The 13,321-nt window shown below is 39.3% G+C and overlaps 1 protein-coding gene across 2 annotated transcripts in view; it reads left to right on the top strand.

The window, feature by feature from the left end:
* LOC117530881 (poly(ADP-ribose) glycohydrolase-like) overlaps positions 1 to 5,257 on the top strand; it is a 53,994-nt gene extending 48,737 nt beyond the window's left edge. For both annotated transcript variants that reach the window (XM_034193829.1, XM_034193830.1), the window contains exons 15-17: positions 492 to 597; positions 4,337 to 4,465; positions 4,580 to 5,257. In XM_034193829.1, the coding sequence (XP_034049720.1) occupies positions 492 to 597; positions 4,337 to 4,465; positions 4,580 to 4,749 (405 nt within the window). In that variant the 3' untranslated portion in view covers positions 4,750 to 5,257. The remainder of the gene's footprint in view (positions 1 to 491; positions 598 to 4,336; positions 4,466 to 4,579) is intronic.
* The last annotated feature ends 8,064 nt before the right edge of the window (positions 5,258 to 13,321 follow it).

Here is a 13,321-nt window from a genome sequence, read left to right on the forward strand (position 1 = left end):
GTTGCTTCACAGTGAGAAGGTCATGGGTTCGATTCCCACCTATGGCCTTTCTGTGTGGAGTTTGCATGTTCTCCCCGTGTTTGGTGGGTTCTCTCTGGGTGCTCTGGCTTCCTCCCACATCCAAAGACACGCATGTTAAGTGGATTGCATACTTTAAATTGTCCGTGGGTGTGAATGTGTTTGTTTGTCTGTATGTGGCTCCTGTCCACGGTGTGCCCCACCTCACGCTCTGACTGCTGGGATAGGCTCCAGCCCTCTGCGATCCTTAAGTTGAGTAAGTGGTTGAAGATGAGTGTGTGAGTTCAGCACAGTACACAAATAATGTTTGTTGTTGAGAAAATAGTAGATGAATGATAAATTTCAGACATATCTCTCTGGTCTTACGAGGACTGTGTTCATGATGAAACATTTTTCTCATCATATGAAATTGCTTTGTTTTCACTTTCTTCATAATTTGCTGTCTGTGTTCTCCTGTTTCTCTGCTCATTTAGGCATACTGTGGCTTTGCTCGGCCAGATGAAAGAAGCGAAAACCTTTCAGCGGTGGCGACCGGAAACTGGGGATGTGGGGTATTTGGGGGAGACACACACCTGAAAGGTTAGCTCTGACGTATTATAGATTTTATAGACACACAAACACTCACTCATCTTTGTGCACTTGGTAGATGGAGCTGACTCTCTTGATATAACAGAATAAATTTCAGCCTCCAGTAGATCAGTGTGGGCATACATTTGTCTTGTGAGAATGCGTTGATTTACTTAAAGCCTATTTGTCACCTTCCTTCTATTGATCGAGTAGGTAGAGTTAATATTTTTCATTAATAGTGGAATTGATTGTCTGCTGTAGTCCATCAATCAGTTACGGCGCTCTGTCTGAGCCTTGTATCACTGTCGCTGAGCTAGAAGCTTCAGGAGAGTTTGTGCTAGCCAATCACATTTAGCTGACCTAAAGTCTCTGCGTGCACTCTGTACACACATTCATGTGTATTTGTTAATTAGTATGAGCAGTCTGCATCCCATTCGTAGGCAGAATCACCAATTGTCTGTGTAATGACATGCCATCTGTGAAGAGGGTCCAAGTTCAAATGCTGTTTTTCTGGGTTTACACGCAGCTGCCTAGTTTCAATTGTCAGATCAGTTTTAAACAATAATATTTAAACATAGCAGGGCAAACAAAATAGCTCACGCGTCTTGATTAACCTCCTGCTGAATGTGTTGATTCAGTGTTGCTTGTTAACTTGCCACCGTCTCAGCCTTCATTAATCAGATGACATATTTCTGGCCTCTTAAAATATTCACAGCTTTCAAAGGACAGACTGGGTCTGTTTTTGTAACACAGTACCTAGTTGTTTTCTGTTCTCAGTTTCACTCACATTTAAGGACGTTATCAGCATGAATTATTTTCATAGACTGTATATAATGTTAACAATCTACCTGCTAATTATGGCTAACAGTGCTAACATAAATTAAACAATCTAAATTTCACGAAATGGAAATACTGGAGTGGAGACTTCTTTGATGGTCTGTTAGTGTAATTAACCAGATAGCAAGCCATATTATCACAGATATTTGTAATAAAATGCTCTGAAAGGACATTCAACTACAGTGGATCAAGTACACAGCAGCCACATAGTTGTCGGTGAAAATTACCAAGCCCCTGTTAGTTCATAACTTTATGGCTTAAAATCACTCAAACCGATGCGTTATTTAAAAATAGTAATTTACTACCTGTACAGTTGCCATGAAATGGGAAAACTAGCTACACAGACCAAAATCGTTTTTGGTACTGAGTTGCAAACATGTTTATTTCTGCTGTAAAGTTGGGTATTTTAACATGGGCTTCTAAGGGGAGTGACTCCCTTTTGGAGCCAGCCTCAAATGGGTTCCAGCGGCAGGTCCGCAGTGTTTTCATTAACTCCTGTCAAAGCCATTTAAAGATGCCAATCATGAGTCGCTTTGTGCTGATTAAAGTCATGAACTGGGACTCATGTCTTGTTGGCAAGAAATGAGAATCATCCTCCGTTTAGTGTATTGAGAAGCGTATTGAATCGCTGTCAGTGATGAGATTCACATACCTACTGTGTACTGACGCTCCCCAACCAACCTGATGGAGCTTGAGAGGTGCTGCAAAGAGGAATGGACAAAATTGCCCAAAGATAGGTGCACCAAGCTTGTGGCATCATATTCAAGAAGACTTGAGGCTGTAACTGCTGCTAAAAGTGAATCAACAAAGTAGTGAGCAAAGGGTGTGAAAAATTGTGTAAACGTGATTCCTTAGTTTTTTTTTTTTTGTTTTGTTTTTTTTTATTTCAAAAATTTCAAAATCTTTTTTTCATGTCATCATTATGGGGTGTTGTGAGAAGAATTTTGAGGGGAAAAATTAATTTATTCCATTTTGGAATAAGGCTGTAACATAAAAGGTGGAAAGAGTGAAGCGCTGTGAATACTTTATGGATGCACTGCAAATATTTTGAAATTAACATACTTTTTGTTATATGCCTCTGTATATATCACAATGGAATTGATAGCCCTAAATTGCCCTGCCTCAACTTTTTTTGGAATGTCTTGCAGGCCTGAAATGCAGAAATGATTGAGATTAACAAATGAAATGAAGTTGACCACACAAAACATGAAATATGTTGGGTTCATGCTGTCTGCAATGAAATAGAAGTCAAAATAAATGTCAGAATCGCTTTTTTTTTTTTTTTTCTAAATTTGCATTTTCCATATCGTTCTAATGCTGCGTTTACACATAACGACATGAATGCCACGAAGTATACATTCTTGGCCGCTGATCACGAATGTGATTATTCGGGGCAGAGGCATCAGGTGTCCTCAGGAACTGCTGCAACCTGTTACCACGCATTACGATTAATGGCACATGTTGCTGGAGAATTATCAGGAACCATGACGCACAGTCAAGAATAGTGTTCCGTGTTGTTGCACGCTATTGCGCATAACAGCGCATCGTTAAGTTCTGTCACGTTGTGAACGAGGTGAATTGTCTCCACACACACACACACCCATATTCATCCAACCGAATTCAGATTGCTCCAGTTTTTCCAGAAGAACTTTGTGACTGCATGCATAGTTGGGTTCTGTGCCATGGAGTGGCACACAGAGGAGGAGGAGACGGACAGAGCCAAATGTGTGGCTTCATGCGGCATCAGGCACATGCAGCAGGTGGAACACCTGCAGGAGCGCGCTGAAGAGCACCGAAATTAAACTTTTAGCCGACTTGGTGTCAGCAATCAAACTGAATGCGGTGCAGCAGGGATTAATTGTGCGCACGTGCAGAGATGTCTGGCTGCACGCGAGTCTCCTCTCGCTCCTCTGGTTGCTCAGACTTGTTCTCCCACTCATCGGTTACAACAGCAGGTGAAACACCTGCAGGAGCGTCCTGAGGAGCTTCAGCAGGAACTGTGGAACGACACTTGGAGCCGAGTTTAATTGTGCGCACATGACAGAAAACTGATTTGTCATGGCACGCAGTGAAATGTGACGCCGCGTTACAAGTCGTGTCAAAACGTGACAGTTTCCGTGTCACTTCGTAATAACGCATGACAGTTTGGGCTCCAAGAACCATCACAGGAACCACTATGAATGTTGTCATGTTCTATTAAGGATCACGACTCATCAAGACTGATCAACGCGCTCAGTTGCGACATGAGACGAAATGAGGGTGGTGTGTGACATTTGTGGAAGATTTTTTGACGGGCAAAAACATGCTCTACGAATATCAAGAATATCACGCACTATTAAGAAACCTATTCAGATGCGTTAAGTCACATTAAGAATGTCAGGAATGTGTCACAAATGACAGAAAAATGATATTCATAACACGTCTTGGTTATGTGTAAACGCACCTTAACTTTTTCTGATTTGGGGTTTAAATAAGGGAAAAAAGAAGTCTGCATATATACACAAATAATTACCTCAGTCTCACTGTTGAACCCAGAACAATCTGAAAATAGGCCCCGGGTTTAAAGAATTTACCTTGAGGAAATTTTTACATCACTTTTTTCTTAAAATTATACATTTTAAGAAACTACACAGTTATTTAGGAAGCCACTGTTTACTTTTATATTTAAGCTTTTAATGTAAAAGATTTGTCCAATCTGCAATCTGTCATTAACTGAGAGAAGGATTTCTTTACTAAAATGCAAATCAAATCTCTATGTGAATAATTACAATTTGCCGCCATGCTTCAAATCCTTTGTTTTCACAGGAAGCAAGAAAATGGGAATTATTCACCACAGACTCTGTACTGTATGGAAACAGGTTTTGTGTTGATGTGTTGGCAGCATTATACTCATTTCTGGTTTCTGCTCCTCCAGCTCTGCTCCAGATGCTGGCAGCTGCCGAGGCGGGACGAGATGTGGCCTATTTCACCTTCGGTGACAGCCAGCTCATGACAGATGTCCACAACATGCACCGTTTCCTCACTCAGAGGAGCGTCAGAGTCGGTAAGCAGCCTCCCTGTCTGTGCTTTCTTTACCGTCAGTACATTGTGTGACTAATTGTCCTTCCACAAAATATATAGCTCTCACAGCAGACACCATCTCCTGTTTCCTCCACAGGGGAGGTGTACGATCTTTTGATGCAGTACTACAGCTCTGTGTGTAAGAGCTGCCTCAGTCAGCGCCCTGACGTCAGCCTCTACTCCTTCATCTACCAACAGGTCAGCTCCTCCTTGGCGCCCAATGACTGTGAGGGGGGTTCGCCCAGTCAACATGTCCCAACAGCTTGATGTTAGGTTCTGGGGACTGATGAGTCACAGTGCCTTTACTCGTATAACAATACAGTTATGCAACCAGAAATTTACTTTAGCTTTATTTTTAATTAACACTGGAAGCCCAACTTGAAAATGCAGTGTGCATATTATGGACAAAAATATCCCCAGTAGAGAAGGTGATTAGTTTGGGCTGTGCGTGCCCCTGCTTTTACTGCTTCTGGTAATATGCCAGTAGATTAAACTCCACTGCAGCACAGTCAGGGGTTTTAATGGTGAAGCAAAGGTTGCCATTCATCTTCTGAGTTTGTCATGTTCCCTTTTTTTACACCCACACAATTCCAGCCTAATTGAATTGAATGTCAGAAATCACGTTAAAGGTAAATAAATAAATAAATAACCTGATTTGGGAAGCTTGGAAAAGTCTCACGAAAGGGGTTTTTGCTGAAGGACATTAATAATCTCTTTGGACAGAAATTAATCTGTTGCTCTTTAGTTGAAATAAATCTTATTAGTTAATTGTGTTGGAGCTAAATTCCAGTTTTGCAGCATGGCGTATTGCATTTATTTTGAGTGCTTATTCTTGAATGGTCAGACTGCTCAGTTGCACTTAAAATTTGGATTTGATTTAGTCTGTTCTATAGTTTAATTATTTAATCATGAAGCTGATTTTTTTTATTGTACAATTGTTGTATATCAATAAAAAAATTGTTTTACATGGCTTTCATTTTGTTGACCCTGAAATATTAGTTATTTTGACCAGTTAGCTTGACGACTTTTAAAATTAAAATTCTATTGATCAATACTATTGACCACATGAACAGAAATAACTTATTCACAAACATTATAACTTCTTCGGAGGCAGGTCTACAACTTCCAACTTGTTACAATCCCTGGAAGAATGGACGGCACTTCTAGAAGAATCTGAGGGAGTTGATGTGATTTGTTTTGACTTTCAGAAGGGTTTTCACTTGGTTCCCCATCAGTGGTCACCAGTAAAATTCAAGCGTTTCAGTACTGGATGAGCTGTATTAACGTGGATCAAATCATTTCTGCTCAAGAGACAGCAACAGGTTGTGCTGAATGAAACCAAGTCTTCTGAGGTTGAGGTAATCAGTGGGATACTTCAGGCCAGGTTCCTGAGGTCAGTTCTGTTCATTATATTTATAAATAACATTACAGAAGTTGTCACTTGACATATCAAAATCTACAGATTCAAAAAAAATTTTAAAAAATGTATAGTCTAATTGATTTAGACACTTATTGCCTGCAATTTCACAAGAACACTGTTAAATTGCTACAGTGGTCATAACAATGGCAACTAAATTTCCATTGCGAAAAATGTCATATTGATTGTATCTTGGCAAGAAACTGAAGCACAAGCACAAAGATAGGACAGGTATAGTTTCACGAGCTAGAATGAAAGTGCAAAAGGATCTTGGGGTACATGTTGATGCTGATCTGAGTTTCCAGACTTGTAGCCTCAAAACAGCAGGTGCTGCCACCAAAGTAGTAGGGATATGCTGTAGATAATTCACTTATATGGACTACAGTATGTTTTACTTTCATTGTATAAATGTCTGATATGCCCAAAGTTAGAAAATGCCACATCAGTGTGGTAGCCACGATATATATGTGATACAAGTACCACAGAAGCTGTGCTGCAAAATTGGTTCCAATATTACAGGACTTATCTTATGGGAAAAGACTGAAGAAACTAGACCTGCATGCTTTAGTATTCCACTGGCTCAGAAGGAATGTATTCAGTTCCATAAATTTCTGCATGGGGAGTGCAAAGCGGAGTGTGAGAAGATGCCTCCTTTGATAGCAGGACCAGAAGGCACTGTGCTTGGAGAAAAAGTGACCAGTGAAGGGCGCAACAGGGTCACTTCAATCCCACAACTTTTATTAGCGGTCAGTGAGTGGAATCAACTACCTGAAGAAGTCATATCTGCAGGGAAACTCAGTATCTTCAAAGCCAGATTGGAGTGACATTGAACAAACCACTTACTCTGCTTTGACTCTAAAGCCAGAGATGATGTGCATTGAGAGACTAAGTGTGGGTGTGTAGACTACACTCTACATCTCTCACTATGTGTATACCCAAGGGAAAAAAAGCAGGGTGGGATAGGAATTATCCTGTACGTCTGTCCATCTGTGTGTCTGTTTGGGGTCTTGTAAGTGCAACTCCAAAACCTTTTGGTGGAATTCAGTGAAAGTTCACCTTATGAAAATGTGCATCAAGGAAAATTATTCCAGTCTGATATTTTCATGAGTAGACACTATATTATTTGTATTTACATGTGCAGAGGTTGACCAGTTTAATACTTCAGGTGTTTCATCACAGAAAGATTTATTACCGTGTGCGTGTGTGTGTGCGTGCGTGCGTGCGTGCGTGCAACCCCTGGCAATAATTATGGAATCACCAACCTCGGAGAATGTTCATTCAGTTGTTTAATTTTGTAGAAAAAAAAAGCAGATCACAGACATGACACAAAACTAAAGTCATTTCAAATGGCAACTTTCTGGCTTTAAGAAACACTATAAGAAATCAAGAAAAAAAATTGTGGCAGTCAGTAACGGTTACTTTTTTTAGACCAAGCAGAGAAAAAAAAAATATGGACTCACTCAATTCTGAGGAATAAATTATGGAATCACCCTGTAAATTTTCATCCCCAAACTAACACCTGCATCAAATCAGATCTGCTCGTTAGTCTGCATCTAAAAAGGAGTGATCACACCTTGGAGAGCTGTTGCACCAAGTGGACTGACATAAATCATGGCTCCAACACGAGAGATGTCAATTGGAGAGGATTATCAAACTCTTAAAAGAGGGTAAATCATCACGCAATGTTGCAGAAGATGTTGGATGTTCACAGTCAGCTGTGTCTAAACTCTGGACCAAATACAAACAACATGGGAAGGTTGTTAAAGGCAAACATACTGGTAGACCAAGGACGACATCAAAGCATCAAGACAGAAAACTTAAAGCAATATGTCTCAAAAATCGAAAATGCACAACAAAACAAATGAGGAACGAATGGGAGGAAACTGGAGTCAACGTCTGTGACCGAACTGAAAGAAACCGCCTAAAGGAAATGGGTTTTACATACAGAAAAGCTAAACGAAAGCCATCATTAATGCCTAAACAGAAAAAAACAAGGTTACAATGGGCTAAGGAAAAGCAATCGTGGACTGTGGATGACTGGATGAAAGTCATATTCAGTGATGAATCTCAAATCTGCATTGGCTAGATGATGATGCTGGAACTTTTGTTTGGTGCCATTCCAATGAGATTTATAAAGATGACTGCCTGAAGAGAACATGTACATTTCCACAGTCATTGATGATATGGGGCTGCATGTCAGGTAAAGGCACTGGGGAGATGGCTGTCATTACATCTTCAATAAATGCACAAGTTTACGTTGATATTTTGGATACTTTTTTTATCCCATCAATTAGAAGGATGTTTGGGGATGATGAAATCATTTTTCAAGATGATAATGCATCTTGCCATAGAGCAAAAACTGTGAAAACATTCCTTGCAAAAAGACACATAGGGTCAATGTCATGGCCTGCAAATAGTCCGGATCTTAATCCAATTGAAAATCTTTGGTGGAAGTTGAAGAAAATGGTCCATGACAAGGCTCCAACCTGCAAAGCTGACCTGGCAACAGCAATCAAAGAAAGTTGGAGCCAGATTGATGAAGAGTACTGTTTGTCACTCATTAAGTCCATGCCTCAGAGACTGCAACCTGTTATAAAAGCCTGAGGTGGTGCAACAAAATACTAGTGATTTGTTAGAGCGTTGTTTTGTTTTTCATGATTCCATAATTTTTTCCTCAGAATTGAGTGATTCCATATTTTTTTTCCTTTGCTTGGTCTAAAAAAGTAACTGTTACTGACTGCCACAATTTTTTTTCCTGATTTCTTATAGTGTTTCTTAAAGCCAGAAAGTTGCCATTTGAAATGACTTTAGTTTTGTGTCATGTCTGTGATCTGGTTTTTTCTACAAAATTAAACAACTGAACATCCTCCGAGGCCAGTGATTCCATAATTTTTGGGGTGTTGTATATGAATGTAATTCAATTTATTCATATTATTTCATTTATATAGCATCAAATCACAACAAAGTTGCCTCATGGCACTTAACACAAGGTCTAACCTTGCCAACCCCCAGAGCAAGCACGCAGGCGACAGTGGTAAGGAAAAACCCCCTATGATGATTTGAGGAAGAAACCTCAAGTAGACCAGACTCAAAGGGGTGACCCTCTGCTTGGGCCATGCTACCGTTACAATTTACAAAACGAATACACAGGAAATTCTGGGCATCCATGCCAGTGCACAGGATGGGAGGCTTGCAGAAGAAGACACCACCCCCTTCTCTGGATGGAGCCGCACCTCAAACAGAGAGAAAAATATAATCAGGCATCAGAAAGACCACAAATACAGTGTAATTTCTCAGCATTAAGCAACAAGAAAAACAGAAGATATAAGATATATATATATAAATCCATGAAAATAAATAGGCATGGCACAACTGTGTGTCATTTGGTGAGCTTGCAGATCTCTCGTCTTTAATTGATGGGCAAATGAGAGTTTTCTCTTTCACATTCTAATACAGCTTTTGAATAGAGTCACAAATGTCACGATTCCCTCTCTGAACAATCATAATGAAGGCTCCTGATCCTGGGATGTTACAACCTTGCCATTTATCTCCCTCCGGCTATTGCTTCAGTCTTTGACTCCCAGTTTAATAAGGTCATTCCTTTTATATATACTGTGCGTGACACCTCATTAAGTAAAGAGTAGATTGGGTGAGAGTGAAGCAGTGGATTTCTCTGCTTGACAAAATTACTTAATTTTATCAAAGTTTCATAAACTGTACCTCATATTAATATAATAATATAAGAATTTATTTTATGTAGAATATATTTTGTGAAAAAATTGTACCTTCCTGTTTCCCACTGTCGCCAAGTGCTTGCTCATAGGGGGTCGTTTTGACCGTTGGGGTTTTTCGGTAATTATTGTATGGCTTTTACCTTACAGTATAGATCACCTTGAGGCAACTGTTTGTTGTGATTTGGCGCTGTATAAATAAAATCGATTTGATTTTGATTTGACATGCAATAGCTCTTTGTAATTAGTCCAGAATAGTGTTATTGCTGTGATAAGGTTAGGTTAGCAATGTTATGAGTGGACTTTAATATCGATTTGCTGCGAACACCAAAAATCAACATTGTGGAAATATTTGTTTATTGTATATTGTGATCGCATGTGACTTATCCCACTGCATCGAAAATTTAAATTAATCAATTATTCTCAGTGGCCTTTTGTTCAAAAGCATCATGTGCTAAATAGGAGCACCCTGATTAGCTGTCAGCATGGTCCACTTCAGACTTCTTCTGATTTTTGTTATTGTTCTTGGTTGGTTGGTTTTTGTTGCACGTTCTGTAGCAGCGCATGCACTCTAGCCTTATTCCAAATATGCTGCTCCATGCTCCAGCCAAAATCCTTCCACTCCAGGTCCATCCTTGCTCCTCCTCTGGGAGCGGGGGGTAGAGTATAACTCTGTTCTCTCCTGCTCTGGGTAAAAGGTACCATTTGTTTTTGGTTACATCTTAATTACACATTAGTTATGCTCTAAAATACCATCTGCGTCACCCTGTCTCACAGTGCTACAATTCATTGTGTGTGGGGTTTTTCTTTTTTGTTTTTTAATTTTGTCGCTATACAGGTTTGATAATGAAATGCTCTGAATCATTGGCATTTTTTATGTATATCTCAGTAGACCTATCGCTATCATAAGTTTTGTACTTCTTTTTCAGAGAATATTACTGACAAAAGACCAACCAATATTGATTTGTTTGGGGGCTGATACATATATTAAGGCGTTCTCCACTGTTTATTTCAAGCATGGGGGTGCTTAAAGAGGGATTTTGCACCAGGAGCAGAGATTTTACATTTGCACTTTTTTGTTTCGTAGACTTTCTACATCACTCTGTCAAAACCTGAAAGTCATGTTCATATTGGCAACTTACTCCTGTCCATTCCCTCACTGTGCATCTTTGGACCACTTGCTCTGTTTTCATAGAATTTCTGGATGGAAAAAGTTACCAAGATATTTAGTGTTTATTTCATTTATTTAAAAATACATTTCACTCCACATTTTTTCTTTCTTTTTTTTTTTTTTCTTGGCTGTGTGTTTAGTTTTGTGTGTTGCTGAATGATTTCATGGGAGCCTGTAAGTAGATGAATCAGGATTTGGGGTTTAGTACGTCATGGACTCGGGACCTGAAGTTCCGTCTTTCTCTTTGTAGACTGCTGAGTTCAAAAAAAGCCTTTGGTGGCATCAACCCAAGGGGGAGCTATCACAACAACGACCTCTGTACTGCACCCCACATGTGACCTTTTGCTAACCTTCTGTCATGAAGTCACAAACGGTATTTATTCTTTAGAACATGATCATATTTCAACACCTGTAGTACACTTTGACAAATAGAAATGACTGGTAGACTGTAGATTCATATAAAGTAATTGTCATCGCGTCTTGTGATCTGTAAACAAATAATATTAAAAATCAGATCATCACTGGATTCTTTTGTTTCCACGTAGCTTCTTAATTTCCCCTTTTTCCTTGTTTCTATCCAAAGAGGTCGACTCTGCTGTTGTTAGCTTCTGTATTATAAATGGGGAGTCCTCTATAAAATCATTACGACCAATTTATTTTCTATTTCTGTATCATTTTTAATCATTAGTGGAAATCCCAGTTGTGTTTGGAAAAGTTACACAAGGTTCTCTTGGCTCCAGATTAAAGGCAGCGGCTGAATATTGATAAATTTTACGAAACACTTGGAGCTGCAGCCTACATTTGTTTGGACAAAAATAGGATTCGCTATCTTTTATGTAATTATTTATACTGTGTTCTCTACATGAAAATTCGGTAAGGTATATCTTATATATTATAATCCAGTTCTAAGGTGGAAAAATGCTAGTATATAAAGGTATATCTAAAAAGGAAGAGTAAAATAGGAGAGTAGAAAAGAGTAGATTAGAGCCACTTAGGTGCCTGGTCTTGAGACTCAGGGATGGAGCAGCGCACCCTTGTATTGTGGTTTGTCAGCCCTCTACCTCAGGAGATTTTGTTTTAAATTGTGTTGAGTGATATTTTTTAAACAAAAATGTTGATTGTGATGACTTCAGACTCCTCAGGCTTCCTAGTACTTGTAGAAGAAGTCATATATAGTCCCTGAGGCCTTTTGGTGACTGTGTTTATCCCTGGATTCTGTAGAGTGAAGTGGATGACAGTCCGGAACTCCTTCCAGACGGGATGTCGGGGGAGTTCTAGACTTCTAGTTACTACTTCCTATTTAGTTCCCCCAGCTGGGTGGAGTGGGACAATGCAGATAAAGTGTCTTGTCCAAGGACTCAGATGAGTAGCATGACCAGGAATTGAACCCAGGTCTACAACTGATGGTACAACTCATCCCACTGAGATACCTGCAACTTCTTGAAGGATGCAGTTCATTTGTAATGGAATGTTATCTAGTTATGAAATGTTGCGAGGGGAAAAGCCAAAATTTTAAACTTGTTTAGCGAATTTGACTCACTAAACAAAGGGGCTTTGGTTGGATGTACAAGTGTTACCTGCCAGTTTTCCAATTTCTTTAACAATCCTGGTGTTTTCTCCAGCAGTTCATTTTGGAAATTGGAACTTTTACAGCAACCTTACAGATGTCACCTCATCATGGTGAAATTAAATTTTGACATCAAAGCTATGCCTCTAATTGCCTTCCCTTGCTCCAATTAATTTGTTGACTGCTATTTTCAAAGGGATTTATTAGGTCGTGTTTTTTTGGCAAGATGCTCAGTACAGGTGCAACTTGTTAAAGAGTGGATAATTTGCTGGATTGGGACACAGTCATTTGAACAACCTTTTTATTTTTATGCAAAAATCTGCTACATCACAGTGTAAACTTGTCTTTTACTTCAGCCAGTTTCCCATTGCCCGTTTTTGGCAGGTGATTGGTTACTATAGTAATGAATAAAAGCAATCGGACACTCAGTCGGAGCATGTCGTAGTGTGCAACCAGTTCTCATGGTGGCATTGTAACCATTCCCAAAAACCTGTCGTGATCCACAAACGTGAACAATGGGATTATAATCTCAACAGGAAGGATCTATGCCTCTTTTACTTTAATTTTACAGAAGGCTTTGGTTTTCATTTTGTTAATACAGCTTGAAATAAATTATTTCTATTTGAATGTGTCACTTTGGTGTCACGTTAAAATTACAAGCCGAAATTAAAATTTATTCAATTTATTTTATTTGTAAAGTGCCAAATCGCAACAATGCTGCCTTAAATTGCTTCACACAAGTAAGGTCAAACCTTATCAGTCCCCCTGAGCAAGTCAGGAAAAACTCCCTCTGATGACAATGAGGAAGAATCCTCAAGCAGACCAGACTCAGAGGGGCAAGCCACTGCTTAGACCATTCTAAAAGTTACAAGGTTTTCATAAGAACCTCTTAACAAATAGAAGAAAAAAAACAAAAACAGAAGAGCAACAAAAACAGTACTAATTGAAATTTG

The sequence above is a fragment of the Thalassophryne amazonica genome, chromosome 18 (assembly GCF_902500255.1).
Source record: "Thalassophryne amazonica chromosome 18, fThaAma1.1, whole genome shotgun sequence".
Classification (NCBI taxonomy): Eukaryota; Metazoa; Chordata; class Actinopteri; order Batrachoidiformes; family Batrachoididae; genus Thalassophryne; species Thalassophryne amazonica.